Raw genomic sequence first — 16,281 nt, 5'->3', positions numbered from 1 at the left:
ACTATCCTATCTACCTGCAACTCTACTTTTCAAGGAGCTATGAACTTGTACTTCAAGGTCTCTTTGTTCAGCAACACTCCCTATGACCTTACCATTAATTGTATAAGTCCTGCTAAGATTTACTTTCCCAAAATGCAACACCTCACATTTACCTAAATTAAACTCCATCTGCCACTCCTCAGCCCATTGGCCCATCTGATCAAGATCCCGTTGTAATGTAAGGCAACCTTCTTTGCTGTCAACTACACCTCCAGTTTTGGTGTCATCTGCAACCTTAGTAACTATACCTCCTCTGTTCACACCCAAATCACTTATATAAATGATGAAAAGTAGTGAACCCAGCACCGATCCTTGTGGCAACCTATTGGTCACAGGCCTCCAGTCTGAAAAGCAACCCTCCACCACCATCCTCCTCCTATGTCTTCAAACCACTACCGTATCCAAATGGCTAGTTCTGCTTGTATTCCATGAGATCTAACCTTTCTAACCAGTCTCCCATAGGAACCTTGTCGAATGCCTTACCAACTCCATAGAGATCACATCTACCGCTCTGCCCTCATCAATCCTCTTTGTTACTTCTTCAGAAAAACTCAATCAAGTTTGTGAGACATAATTTCCCATGCACAAAGCCATGTTGACTATCCTTAATCAGTCCTTGTCTTTCCAAATACCTGTAAATCCTGTCCCTCAGGATTCCCTCCAACAAAGTGCCACCACCGACATCAGGCTCACCAGTCTACAGTTCCTTGGCTTGTCCTTAACGCCTTTCTTAAATAGTAGTACCGCGTTCGTCAACCTCTAGTCTTCTGGTACCTCGCCTGTGACTATTGATGATACAAATATCCCAGCAAGGGGCCCAGCAATCACTTCCCTAACTTCCCAAATAGTTTGAGGGTACACCTACTTAAGTCCTGGGGATTTATCCACTTTAATGAGTTTCAAAACACCCATCACTTTCTCCTCTGTAATATTGTTTCAAGACATCCAGCGATTCCTCTTCTGTAAATTAACTCAAAAAAAACAGACTTAAGCAATTTATAACTTTTACTGTTGTGAACAAAAGTGTTCAGCTTCGTCTAAACAGTATAACATGTCATAGTTTATGAACTGAGAAAATATTGGATATTTACACCATAGAACGGAAGTAGTAATGTTTCTTTTCATGGAAAATGAATTTAACATACAGCTGGCAAATGAACTCTAACACAAGTTGTGAAAACGTGCTCCAAAGCATGGAAGAAGACTATTGTAATCTTCCACATTAGAATATTAGTCCCCCAGCTTTGGAGCTGGTTTAAATGTATCACACAGGATTGAGATAAAGATTTCTAATAATTTCAGCATTAAAAGATTTTTTGCAATATGAATCCAGTCCTTAACACTCCATACAAAAATCACCTGTAATTCGGAGCATCCACAAAAAGAACTGCCTGGTGGAGGAATTGGAAAACATGCCTTGCCAGGGCCTTATTGGAACTGGGCCACAGTAGATGAGGTTTTGCTCTGTATTTGCCTGTATAATACCTGATAACACCAGTAGTTACTTGTGAGCTATATGCCTTAAATGTCAAGAGATGTATTTTTCATGCCCAAATATCCACAATAAACACGAAACAAATTGCTCTGTTCTTTCTTTAAAGAAACAATCATCTCCTTCTGAAGAATGATACAGAAAGCAATTAACAAAAAGCATGGAAACCAGCCCTGATAATACTCTAGGAGTTACCACTGTCTAATTCCATGAATATTTAATAAACTTGTATGATATTGTCTTGTTAGTTATTTTTATTTATGGTAAAGGGAGTAGAGGAGTGCCCAATAAATGCATGAAACATTTGTCCTTGCTTTCACCAGTAATTTCTACTTATGTTACTTTCTGTACTACATGACTTATTTTTTGATAACTTCAGAACTGGGTGAATGAGAGGTGGAGAAGCACAGTCCCTTCATCCTCTACACCCAAGTTCTAATGTAGACCTGACTTAAGGTGAACTTATTTGCAATAATGATCTATAGTAAATGAGATTTAGTTCGCAAATTTTCAATGCAACTTTTAAACATGAGTTTCTTAGAGCACTGCCATGTATTGTTCAGCCCAACTGGAGACACAGTGATTCAATTTTCTATTCTTGATAAGTTGATTGATTAAAAATAGAAATATTTCACTCTGCTACTTATGTTTCTGCAAAGTTTGTCAAAGTTGAAGTTTTGGCCCTGAATTAAAATTCACACCCAGCAGCTCTCAAAATGGCTTTTGAGATTTTTTTAAAATGATATTTTGTTGTGGTTGATCGAGTTGGCTTTATTCTACATCTTGAGGATGTCTGGTTTCTGAGTGTTATACTTACTTTTGGCTGTCGCTACCTTATTTCATTTTGTATTCCTTGATTTGGGAAAGAAAGAACAAAAGCTGAGTTGCAGCATTGGCAAGTCTTCTAGTCAATGACTATGACAAGACAAAGCTATTAAGAGAATGAAATGTGCAGTATTTTCCTTTCCATTCCTATCATTGTGAATTTGGAATAGACAACAATAGTAGTATGCTCACTAAAGCCTATGTTTAGTTGTTAAGTGTTATCTTCTGGCTTGCAGTGGTTTTTTTTGCAAGACAATAAGAAATAGGAACAAGAATAGGCCGTTCAGCCTCCTGAGTAGGGCCCTGCCATTAAGTAGGATCATGGCTGATCTGATGCTCCTCACTGCTGAAAAATGAATTGCTGGAAAAGCAGGTCAGGCAGAATCCAAGGAGCAGGAGAATCGACGTTTCGGGCATAAGCCCTTCTTCACACGCTTTTCCAGCATCACATTTTTCAGCTGACCTGCTGCGCTTTTCCAGCAACACGATTTTCAGCTCTGATTTCCAGCATCTGTAGTCCTCACTTTCTCCTGATGTTCCTCAAGCCCACCTTCCTGCTCTTTACCCAGAACCCGTGATTCTCCTACTGATCAATAATCAATTTGTCTCAGCTTTGAATATACACAAGGATTCTACCCCTACAGTTCTTTGTAGCAAGGAGTTCGAAAGATTCTGAACCCTCTGACATACAAATTTCCTCCTCATTTCAGCTTAAATTGGTACCCCTTAATTCTGAGACAATGCCCTCTGGTTATGGAGTGTCCCATAATGGGAAACATCCTCAGCATTTACCCTGTCAAGGCCCTTAAGCCTGTATTTTTTAATGGGATCTCCTCTAATTTTTCTAAATTCAGTTAGTAGAATGTCAACTTGTTGACCTTTACTTATAATACAATCCCTCCACACCAGGAATCATCCGAATGAATCTTCTCTGATCTGTCTCCAATGAAATAATATTTTTCCCTTAGGACAGCAAAACTGCTCACAATACTCCAGATGTAGTCTCACCAACGCCTTGCATAGTTGCAGCAAGATTTCCCTACACATATACTCCAAGCTCCTTGAAACAAGAGCCAACAATTCATTGGCCTTCCTGATTATGTGCTGCACCTGTGCACTAATTTCCTGTGATTTGTATATAGGTACCCCAAGTCCCTTTGTGTTGCAGATTTCTGAAGTTTTTCTCCATTTAAATATACTCTTTTGTTCTCCCTTCCAAAATGAGCAACCTCATGTTTTCCAACATTGTACTGATTTTTTTTGTCCATTTTAACTCATTAATGCCTTCCTTTTTAAAAAATGCTTCAAAGTCCTTGAATTAATGAATAAAAGGGTTTCTCTTCAAGTAATGTTCCTTGTGCAGTAGCCTTCAGACTTTACCCGAGGGAGAAATTATTGTACGTGTGTAAGTAGCAAAACAGGAAGTTGGTGAGAATTGGTTCTCTGTTCAAAAAGAAGACACAATCTCCTTTGGAGATTTAAGAAATAAGGAATTGCTGAAGTGACCCTTGCTTATTGAAGCCTATTTACTAAGGCAGTGTGGGCAATCTTCAAAGGACACTGGAAGATTCAAATTTGACATGACAAGGAGAAATGAGCCTGCTAGGAACTTGGGATTGGGGCTTATAAAGCTGCATATCTGCCAGTGGAGTGTAGCACAGCAAAAGGATTATGTTAGATAATTAATGAGAAAATATGTTTTCTTAACTCAATGGACTAGTTGGACCAAAGGGTCTGTTTCTGTGCTGTACAATTCTGAATCTATTAGTTGCCTATTGATAATGTTTGATTTCAGTTGATCTTAGTTTATTTGCCACATTAAAAGTTTTAAAACTGAAATCTCCTCTTGATTATTTCCACCAGTTATAAGGGAATTCATCATTTTAAAAGTTATTGGCCTTGTTGGAGAACATCACAAAATGAAGACATTTTCAAAACTTCAATATAAAACTAAATCTAATTATTAATTTTGACCAAATGCCTGCTTTGATACATTGCACGATGATTCAGCACACATCTTGTTCCATAGTACTGAGTTATCTTTAATGGTACTCACTTTTAAATCTCAATCTACCTCCTAAATAAATAATTATCCAGAGCTTTACTTTTTTTTCTGATTATAATTAATCAATACAGCGCTATGATGGCAAGTATGTGTAGCTAGGTAAGAAAAAAAAGCGATGAATGATCAATTCACAGAAAAATATCTGAGAATGGTCCAAATGGTCTGCTTCTATACTGTAGGGATTCTGTGATTCTTGATTATGGCTTGTCTTGATCCCTTTTCTCATTTAAAAAGTGCGATGGTGCCTAAGGAGACCTCTTGGCTCATTGTGTCCTCACCAGCTTTCTGAGTATTTTAACATCGTGTGAATCTTCTGCTTTTTTTCTACATAAATCTGCACAGTTTCTAATTAAATAATCACTGTTGTCTGCTTGAATTCCTCAACTGAACCTGTCTCCACCCCACTTCCAGACAGTACATTCTAGAGCTTAAATGCTTGCTGTGTGAAAAAGATTTTTCTCCCCTCACTTTTGCTGCTTTTGAAAAATGCTTTTAAACTGTGCCATCCAGTCTTCAAGTCATTTAAAAGTAGCAAATGTTTGTCTTCATCTACTCTGTCCAGACTCCTCATGAGTTTGAAAACTTCTCTCCAATGGAATCATAGAGTTGTACAACATGAAAACAGACTACTTTTTCACTACTTTTAAAGGTTATATTTATGGGGTTGACTATGACATGGATACTACTTTTGAGGAGCTGAAATTCATGCCTGTCAAAATTCATACTGTATCATTAGCAGAAGCCGAATTGATCTCTCAATGAATTTTTTAAAATCACAATGAATTACCATAATTCTGGAAGACCCAGAGTGGTATGGGACAGCTGGTGGACTGGATGCCCAGACTGCGACAGCCAGCGAACTGGAAACCGAAACGGAGTGGGATGGCTAGCAGACTTGAAACCAGAGCAGAGTGGGACGTTTCAAGGACTCGAAACTGGAGCAGAGTAGGGTAGCTGATGGACTGGAAACCAGAGCGGAGTGGGACAGCCGACAGACTGGAAACCGGAGCAGAGTGGGACAGCCAGTGGACTGGAAACTGGAGTGGAGTGGGACGGCTGGCACACCGAGTCAGAAATATTGATTTGTTTACTGTGAAGAACTAGGGTTGATTTTTACATGGGATATATGGGACATTTCAGATTCTTGGCCCAAAAATAGTGGGTTGACTTTTGTGTGAGATCGACTATTACTCAAGTACGTTGCTTTGAATGCAATATGCCACGACAATGTTTATTATTCCAACTTTGGTTAAGATAAAGTTTTTAAAAATTTTCAGTTGTGAAATTTTTGTTCATTGTATGTTATTATTGATAATAATGTCAGTTTTCATTTTCACAATGTGCCATTTAGGATAAGCATTCACTAAGGCCTCTAGTGAACTCTGTTAGCGTTCACCGAATTATTATTGAGCATTTTCACTCTCTTGACACAATTTTCACTCTTTATGAATGCTGTTTAAGTGCATTATCCTCTAAGTCTTGCAACTGATGTATTTATAGAACTCTATGTTGGTTAATAAACACAAAAGGCTTATAGAGAAAATTGATTTGTTAAGAGAGCACGAAGATAGATATTAAATATTAGTGTTAAATATGTCCCCTTGACATACAAAGTATTATAGAAAATCTATAGGGGAATGTAAGGAATATTTTCAAAACTAATTGTTGATATAATCATGACTTTTTCTTTGTAATCCAAATGTCTTCAATCTAAATTTGTGTTTAAAATTTGTTGATGGTTAAAGAATTAAATTTTGCAAATTTATTTATATTAATATGTATCATTACAAATGGCATTTTGATATTAGATGACATGATTTTTAAATCAAAGAGCACTTCAATATGAACAGGCTTGCCAACCAAAACTAGACTCATGCTTCTTTTTAATGGTCCTATTATTTTCTTTACATATAAAATTCATTTATTGTGATTTTGTTTCTTGCAGAGAAAAAGACATTACTGGAGGCTAGATAGCAAGTGCCTTACACTGTTTCAGAATGACACTGGAGCCAAGTACTACAAGGTAAGAGCCGGCCATTCAGTCCCATGTCGCACTCAACATGTCATAAGACAAGTATATTGATAAGATTAAGGTAATTGATGGGTGAAATGTATTTTATCATATTATGTCATTTGTTTTATATGAAATGGATGGCTTATTTGATCAGGATTTGTTTACTAAGTAATTTTCTGGCAAAAGCTCTAAAACAGATCTGCTGTGACTGGTAGTAAGGTTTTATAGATTAGATTAGATTAGACTTACAGTGTGGAAACAGGCCCTTCGGCCCAACAAGTCCACACCGACCCGCCGAAGCGCAATCCACCCATACCCCTACATTTACCCCTTACCTAACACTACGGGCAATTTAGCATGGCCAATTCACCTGAACCGCACATCTTTGGACTGTGGGAGGAAACCGGAGCACCCGGAGGAAACCCACGCAGACACGGGGAGAACGTGCAAACTCCACACAGTCAGTCGCCTGAGTCGGGAACTGAACCCGGGTCTCAGGCGCTGTGAGGCAGCAATGCTAACCACTGTGCCACCGTGCCGCCCACTGTGCCACCGTGCCGCCCACTACTGCTTGATCTTCTGAAATTATTTTAAGTAGCCTGAATCAAGAAATTTTGATGCATTCTGAAGTATGAACCCTGAGAGAGCACCAAACTGTGAAACATTTTGAGAAACCATACATCATGCAAAGCAAAGCTTGTTATCCAGTTTATGCCAGAATACTGGTTAAAAAGTTAAATTGCTGTATTAGTTATTTATATTCATTGGATAAAGATGATAAAAATCAACTAGGATTTTCATACAGTGGCCTCGAGTGAAATGGGAGAGGTGTGGGGGATATTGGATTGTGTGCTGGTGTTAAGAATGTGGGGGTGTGTGTGCGCACAATGAGTGAAAACAGGTGTGGTTCACTAATGAAGAGTGACATAGTCAAATAATCCACTGACATTTACCAACCCAATTTGTCTGTGAAGTAGGGACTCCTTTGGAAAAGTTTGCATGTGACAGGGATGGGTTTTGAACCATACCCCAAGGACGAGTTGCTCTCCTCCCAGAAAAGACACAAGAACTTTTGTGGGAACTGAGGAAGCAATACTGAAGTAGCTCCAATATAATTAGTAAATTGTTTACTTGAGTGCAATTGTGATCAGTCAACTGGAAACATTCAAACAGCATTGATCTTATCAAAAGACTCAGTGGGCTTAGCTGACACAGTTAAATTGAACTTCTATAGGGTAACTTTGATCTTGAAGTATCCTTGAGTGGGCTGAATGTTGTACAATAGTTTCAAATTAATATGACTTTTTGTATTTGCTACAACTTTAGTGAATGCCTAAGTTTGCTATTTTTTTCTGCAGCTTGTCTGTGGTTAGGTAGTCAGTCACTGTTTGCTTCCTCCAGAATTTAAATCAACTTTTTCTTTCAAATAGATTATTTGTTGGCTTTGGTTTATTTTTCTTCATTGTTTATATATATTTTGAAGTTAATAAAATCCACAGAATAAGCCTGCAGAATAAATAGTGTGCCTTAGTGTGCTATATATAGCCATTGGGCTAAACCTTTTGGCCTCTTGCAGTGAACCACTTCCTGAAGCATTTCTCCTATGCCAGTTTGCAGGTCGCCACTGCTGTTGAGCACGCTTCATTTATATTACAGTGCAGTTTATTCGGTCAAATCAGCCTTGAAACTGCTGAAAATGCAGTTGAACATGAGATATTAGAAGAAAGATTCCCTTGGGTGATGGTTCCTGCTGATCATTGTTTTTATAAATTTATAGCTTTTAAAATAAGGTCAAAATGCTAGTCTCCAACCTTTAGATCACTAAGCAATGGACACAAGATTTGTTTTATGTTTGTTTTCACATAAAGAATAGTCTATTTCTCATTCTTTGTCTTGAGAAGCTTAGGCTGGACCATTCGATTATATTTTTTATACACTTTTAAGTCACCACAGCAGATGCTAATGACTCAATTGGAATATGTAAGCCAGACTAGGGAACGGGGAAAGTGAGGCATCAGTTTCAGTAAAGGTAGCTACTTGGGCAAATGGTAAATTAATGCTGAAACCAACTTATCTCTAAACTTGTTTTCTATGGCCCTGAAGGCTATAAATGATTTTTGACTAAGCAGCAAGACTTTTGTGACGAAGTAACTGGATTTATTGAATTCACTTACTTAGCATCCCATAGCCGGAGTTTCTTTGGTCCTAGTTCTATTGCATAATAAATATAATGGCATATTCATTCTATCCAAGAAATATAGAAAACAAGTTTAGAGATAAGTTGGTTTCAACATTAATTTACCATTTGTCCAAGTAGCTACCTTTACTGAAACTTCAGGGTTCTATGATTTTTCTATTTAATTGAACAAAATTGATACAGTATTAATATCATCTAACATCTGCCTCCATGGCCTTATCTGAATGAATGAAACAATTTTGTCATGATATCTAAACTCAATAATTTATCATAGCAACACCAATAACTCTCCTCTAAACATGTATGCAAGCTCACTATTGTATCCTTGTATGGAGATTGAATAAGGGAAGAGGACAAAGGATGGTACAATGGCTCAATGGTTAGCACTGCTGCCTCACAGCACCAGGGACTTGGGTTCAGTTCCACCCTAGGGTGATTATGTGTGTGGAATTTGCACATCACCCCGGTGTCTGCATGGATCTCCCAGGTGCTCCGGCTTCCTCCCCCAGTTTGAAGATGTGCAGGTTAGATGGATTGGCCAATGCTAAATTGCCCATAGTGTTCAGTGATGTGCAAGCTAGGTGGGTTAGCCAGTTAGCCATAGGAAATATAGGGTAGGGGGACAGGTCTGGGTGGGATACTCTTTGGAGGGTTTGTGTTGACCAGTTGGGCTGAATGGCCTGTTTCCACACTGTTGGGATTCTGAGAAACATGAGCATTATATTATCAGTAATGTTTAAGGTATCAAGTATAACTTAATGATAGCCTAGTTCCCTCTGGGTCAGCAGTTGTCCTGTAGTGCTGCACTGGAGTCTTCATACATTACACGTAGATACTGACTGTATGCTACATTGTCAGAAATGTCATCTTTTGGCTAAGGCTTGTAAACCAAGAGCCCATCTGACTTCTCAAATGGAATCCCTTGTCAAAAGCTTTCCTGATGTCCTCAGCCATTACATTCCTGTCTTACCCTGGTCTGTCATGTATATTAACATATTTTGTGAGAACATTTGATGCTATTTAATACACACCAATATTTGCTTTAAATAGTTTCTGTCCCCTCCCTCCTTTCTCTTCCTCTGTGACAATTACTTCCTGCAACATTCCCCTAACATGCCTATTAATGTTTTGCCTGTAAACAGCATCTTTGTCATAATTTATAAATACAACTTCACATTGCTGATCAAAATCCTCCAGCATTAGTCTCCAATATTGATAGAAATACTACTCAACAATATTGGTGGCTGTTAACTGCCTGAGTTAATCAGTTAAATTCAAACTGTGCGAATTGACTCTGATTCTGGTCAGGTTGTTATCTGCAATAAGGATTGGTTGTTTCATTAGATCTTTCCTCAATGAAAAAGGTGTGCTGTGTGGATGTCATTTTGTAGTCAGTTCTGTTAAAATGTGCATTTCTTCAACGCGAATTGGCTATAAGGCAGTTGAAGAATTTAGACCATTATTTGTTGGACGCAAACTTTCTATACTTGTATTGACTATAACACGATTCCGGTCCCATTGGTTTAAATGGTGCTTCTATTACACGATTTTCTTATATCGTGGCATCGCATGGGAATGGAACTATTGCACTATGTCAGGACAGACTGTACCTGTAAAGAACAGGGCCCATGTGTGAATGAATCATATCATTAGTCTAATTCATAATCTTTAATTGGTTTGTGGTGTGATGTCAATTAATGGAAGAAGCATATCAAAAGTTGCATGTGATGTTCTGAGCTTTGCAAGTATGGCCAGTTGAGCATGGCTAACCATTTTGATACATGGACTAGAGTAGTTCTGGAGTGTCGTATGCATCCACTATCATTATCAATGTTCATATCTTTTTAAATGCTTTTACATTTGTTTGTATCAATGGTACTGAGGTGGAGGTGATTGAGAGCTTCAGGTTCCTAGGAGGACCTATCCAGGTCCATCCATATCAACACGACAGTCAAGAAAGTACACCAATGCCTCTACTTCCTCAGAAGGCTAAGGAAATTTGGCATTTTTTATAGTTACACCATGGAAAGCATCCGATCTGGATGCATCACAGTTTGGTGTGGCAACTACATTTCCCAATTACAGGAATTGCCAAAAGTTATGCATACAGCCCAGATTATCATGCAAACCAGTCTTCTTTCCACTAATTCCATCTCAACTTCCCACTGAAAGCAGCCAGCATAATCAAAGACTTTCCCCCTCCAGTTAAATGCTTTTCCTACCTCTTCTATTGGGCAGAAAATACAAAGTTTGAAAACATGTACCAACAGATTCAAGAAAAGCTTCTTCTCTGCTGTTATCAAACTTATGAATGGACCTGTCATATATTCGAGTTGATCTTTCTCTACACCTTTTGTTTAATCTGAAACAAAACAGAAATTGTTGAAGAAACTCAGCAAGTCTGGCAGCATCTGTCAGAGAGAAAGCAGAGTTAACATTTCAAGTCCAGTGATCCTTCTTCAGAATTGATGGACCTCCTAAGCTTCTCCAGCAATTTATGTTTTTATTTCTTTCACATATGTGAGGTCATCTGATTCACTCTAATTAATCTATCGGGTTCCAATTCTCATTAACAATAGGGTTCAAATAAGGTTGTAATTTTGTGGATTATCAGAGGTGTTGATGACAAAAGGTTTGTCCTGAATTTTTTTTAGATTATGGATCCTGTTTGTAACTTGCAGTAAAGATTGAAATTGAATCTAACAAGACAGATATGTATAGTGTGTGTAGGCTGTTGAGTTAGAATCCTAACAACTATATCATTGGGTTAAGTATAGATTGATTAAAAAGGGAAGTCTTCATATTATCATGGTTACAGAGATATAAATGAATGTGCTGACTTTTCTTAATATTTCAATTTCAAATTTTGACCTCTGCATTTTAAATATGTCCTATCATACTGTAATTTTAAGGAAAGGAATAACCACTTTTTATGATACCTGTTTTTCATCGGCTCTGATCAAACTGGATTTCTTCAAATTTTGAACTGCTGCTACCCTGAGAGGTAGTGTCCATGCTGCTCTACTGGGACTAACATCTTGGAGTCAGGGCAGTTATGGAGTCTTTGTGGTGTGAATCTGTTATCCTTCTACCCTTCACCACATCTCTTTCACCACTCCATACCCCTACACATCCCCACTCCGACACAAGTATCTGAACCTATTTCCCTGCTAGCATGTTGTATAGTAACAGACATGACCACAAATGTTTCCCTGTGACCCAGCTTTAAATTCCTGTAGTTACAACAATTGGCTGTTCGTTTTTAAGTTTCATGCTCCCTCCAATACATTGAACTTGACAGCATGTGGTGGACAGTGAAGAGGGTTACCTCAGATTACAACAGGATCTGGATCAGATGGGCCAATGGGCTGAGAAGTGGCAGATGGAGTTTGATTCAGATAAATGCGAGGTGCTGTATTTTGGGAAAGCAAATCTTAGCAGGACCTGTACACTTTATGGTAAGGTCCTAGGGAGTGTTGCTGAACAAAAAGACCTTGGAGTTCACAGGTTCATAGCTCCATGAAAGTGGAATCGCAGGTAGATAGGACAGTGAAGAAGGGTTTGGTATGCTTTCCTTTATTGGTCAGAGTATTGAGTACAGGAGTTGGGAGGTCATGTTGCGGCTGTACAGGACATTGGTTAGGCCACTGTTGGAATATTGCATGCAATTCTGGTCTCCTTCCTATCGGAAAGATGTTGTGAAACTTGAAAGGGTTCAGAAAAGGTTTACAAGGATGTTGCCAGGTTGGAGGACCTGAGCTACAGGGAGAGGCTGAACAGGCTGGGACTGTTTTCCCTGGAGCGTCGGAGGCTGAGGGGTGACCTTATAGAGGTTTACAAGATTGAGGGGCAAGGATAGGATAAATAGGCAAAGTCTTTTCCCTGGGGTTGGGGAGTCCAGAACTAGAGGGCATAGGTTTAGGGTGAGAGGGGAAAGAAATAAAAGAGACCTAAGGGGCAACTTTTTCACGCAGAGGGTGGTACGTGTATGAAATGAGTTGCCAGAGGATGTGGTGGAGGCTGGTACAATTGCAACATTTAAGAGGCATTTGGTTGGGTATATGAATAGGAAGGGTTTGGAGGGATATGGGCCAGGCGCTGGCAGATGGGACTAGACTGGGTTGGGATATCTGGTCGGCATGGGCGGGTTGGACCGAAGTGTCTGTTTCCATGCTGTACATCTCTATGACTATGACTCTATCTCTAAGAGTGCGACGAGTTTTATTAATGTTTGGGGCAAAAAAATGACCCTTTTTATCATGACAGATTCTTGTTATGTTAGTTAACCAAAAAAATGCCAAGTAGTTCAATGCATTGAAGAATGAATTTTGATCTATTTCAACATGATGATTTTGAGTGTTAAAGAATAATCCAATTCTTGAGTGACAGATGTTGCCATGTTTGCAATAATTCTCGAAGTAAGACCATTACAGAAACCCGAACTGAATAAAAATCTGGAATTAAGAGTCTGATGGTGATTGTTGCTGATTGTCAGAAAAACCCATCTGGTTCACTAATCTCCTTAATGGAAGGAAACTATCATCCTTGCCAGGTGTGGCCTACATGTGACTCCAGACCCACAGCAAAATGATTGACTCTTAAATGCCCTTTGGGCAGTTAGGGATAGGCAATAAAATGCTGGCCTTAACCAGTGATGCCCACATCCCATGAATGACTTTTTTTAAAATTGCTGCTGGAGCATGGACATTGGTAAGAATTTTATGTTGTGTGCAGGAAACTTGGTTCTGGCTGACCTCAACACTGTCTGCATAGCAACGAAGTTAGCATTTTACTTCTGGTTTGTCAAGGCTAAATTGTGTTCCACGGATATAGATCTGAGAATGGTAACAGCAATCTAACTATTATTAAAGGTGATTTATCATGACAGATTCTTGTTATGTTAGTTAACCAAAAAAATGCCAAGTAGTTCAATGCATTGAAGAATGAATTTTGATCTATTTCAACATGATGATTTTGAGTGTTAAAGAATAATCCAATTCTTGAGTGACAGATGTTGCCATGTTTGCAATGACAAATAACAGCACTTGAACGTGAGGCGCACAGAGCGTTAACACTTTGAACTTGATACAAGCACCATTTTCATCTTCAATTATTGTGGTTCCCTGATGCAGTTTTTGAATGAGTGACTCTCTAAGTTCTGATTCTACCTTGCATCCTGAAAGTTATTATCTTTCAACATTAGCACAGGGGTGTAAGGCAAGAGAGTGTTGTCAGCATAGATGGAAAGAATAAAAGGCTAGAAACAATTCACTTCCAATGACTCCCCATAGTTTAATTGATTACATCAGCGATGGCTAAGTTGGTGGTACTCTTGCCTCTGAGTTAGAAGGTAATTCCTGTGTACAGTATTGAGAAAGAGTTGCTCTGACAGAGATCCTGACTTTTGAATGGGACACAAAAACAAGGAACTGTTTAATATCTGATCATAATCACGTTGCTCACGCGATAGGTGGAAGGAGGTTAAGGTGAGGGTATAGGCCAGAGTGGGGGTGGGGGCGGAGAGGTCAGGAAGAAGATTGCAGGTTAGGAAGGGGGTGCTGAGTTCGAGGGATTAGACTGAGACAAGGTGGGGGGAAGGGAAATGAGGAAACTGGAGAAATCTGCGTTCATCCCTTGTGGTTGGAGGATTCCTAGGCGGAAGATACGGCGCTCTTCCTCCAGCCATCCCTTGTGGTTGGAAGGTTCCTAGACGGAAGATGAGGCGCTCATGCCCGAAACATCGACTGAAGGGCTCATGCCCAAAGCGTCGACTCTCCTGCTCCTTGGATGCTGCCTGATCTGCTGTGCTTTTCCAGCAACACATTTTCAGCTCTGATCTCCAGCGTCTGCAGTCCTCACTTTCTCCTTGATAATTTCCGTAGTAAACCACGGTTCCCTTACCTTATCACTTCCTCCTTGCGTGACAGGGACATACCTATCAAGGACATACCTATCTGTTCCTTAAACCAGCTTCACATTTCGATTGTCCCCATCCTCTGCATTTTGCTACCCCATTCTATGCATCCTAAGACTTGCCTAATCGCATTATAATTGCCTTGCCCCATCGATAACTCTTGCTCTGTGGCATATACCTATCCCTTTCCATTGCTAAACTAAGTGTAACTGAATTATGGTCACTCTCTCCAAAGCGCTCACCTACAACTAAATCAGACACCTGGCCTGGTTCATTACCAAGCACCAGATTCAGTGTGGCCTCCCCTCTTGTTGGTTCTTCGGTATACTGTGTCAGGAAACCCTCCTGCACACGTTGGACAAAAACTGATCCATCTGATGTACTAGACTTATAGCATTTCCAGTCAATGTTGGGGAAGTTAGAGTCCCCATAATGACCACCCTATTCCTTTCACTCCTACCTAGAATCATTTTGCCAATCCTCTCTTGCATCTCCCTGAAACTCTGTGGAGGCCTATTTAAAAAACTCCCAGTAATGTGACCTCTCATCTCCTGTTTCTAACCTCAGCCTATACTAACTCAGTAGACGAGTCCTCATCAAAAGTTCTGGCTCATTTTGATAGAGAACTGACTTGCTGTTTTTAATAGCTTTTGTATCTTTGAGGTTCATGTTGACCAGTTTAAATATTTTGATTCCTAAGCATGCCGTTTTTCCCCTTGTAGGCCTGTTTGTAGCTGCAAACTTTGAATACTATAAAATTTAAATGGTCATTATTTTGTCATGCTCAATTTAAAAATAAAACTGTGGTGATTTACCAAATGTTTTAAATTATCAAATTGTTCTTGTAAATATATTAAACTGATAAATGTTCAACTTCAGTGAATGTTTCAGATAGTTTGGTTAAATGTCCTGCTCAAATGAATAAAACAAATTTTGAACTTAGCGTCAGCTGTTTTTGCTGTGCTTTGCTGTGTGCATTCGCTTAAATACTGAATTTGAGTGATCGTACTCATAAACATTATGTGTCTGTATTTGTGCACAGACTGGGCTGGTAAGAGAAAAGAGGGGATCTAGTTTCGCCGTGTATAATTGAATAATTTAATATAGGCCAAATTTGGTGGTCATTTTTTTGGTAGAATTGTGAGATCCATTTTTATAGTTGGTTTTGTAAAAGTACTATCATAAGTGGCTGTGAAGTATGGGAAATTGTGATAATTGATCTTTGAAAACATGCTTGCCATAGACTGGCTATGTGAACACTAACAACAAGCTAAAATTCTGTGGTGTGACTATGTTGCAATTGTCATAGTTGTTAATGTTGAGACTATATCAATTCAAAGATTACTGTTACTGTCTATTCTATTAACTTAAGTCCTGAACAATTTGAAATTAACACTCGTGTATTTTGATGAAGTATATTTAAACTGAAGAGGTTGCTTACCATGGCTATAAGAAGTAATGTGCATTATGTACTGAGAGTTTACTTCCGAGAACAAATTGATATTTTTGTATCTTAAGAAATACAAATTGACTTTTCTGTTCATTTTTTGATTTGGGGAGAAGTGTGAGAGGACTTTTTTTCAGATAGTTGGATTAAAACTAAATTGCTTGTTCTTTACACAATGATAGAATTTATTAATTAGTTGGTAGCAATCTAGCAAAGCCTGTCTGGTTGCTTACATTTGTTGAAATAGTGGGCCTGGTTCCCCATTATTAAGGTAATGAAAAAATAGTC

General features: G+C 38.9%; 1 protein-coding gene across 3 annotated transcripts in view; it reads left to right on the top strand.

Annotated features, from left to right (window-relative positions):
• The window catches only part of prkd3 (protein kinase D3), a 421,244-nt gene that overhangs the window by 320,356 nt on the left and 84,607 nt on the right, over nucleotides 1–16,281 (top strand). For all 3 annotated transcript variants that reach the window (XM_060831342.1, XM_060831343.1, XM_060831344.1), the window contains one exon: nucleotides 6,367–6,444. In XM_060831342.1, the coding sequence (XP_060687325.1) occupies nucleotides 6,367–6,444 (78 nt within the window). The remainder of the gene's footprint in view (nucleotides 1–6,366; nucleotides 6,445–16,281) is intronic.

This window comes from Hemiscyllium ocellatum, chromosome 10, assembly GCF_020745735.1.
Source record: "Hemiscyllium ocellatum isolate sHemOce1 chromosome 10, sHemOce1.pat.X.cur, whole genome shotgun sequence".
Taxonomy (NCBI): Eukaryota; Metazoa; Chordata; class Chondrichthyes; order Orectolobiformes; family Hemiscylliidae; genus Hemiscyllium; species Hemiscyllium ocellatum.
This window is presented reverse-complemented; position numbering and strand designations above follow the sequence as displayed.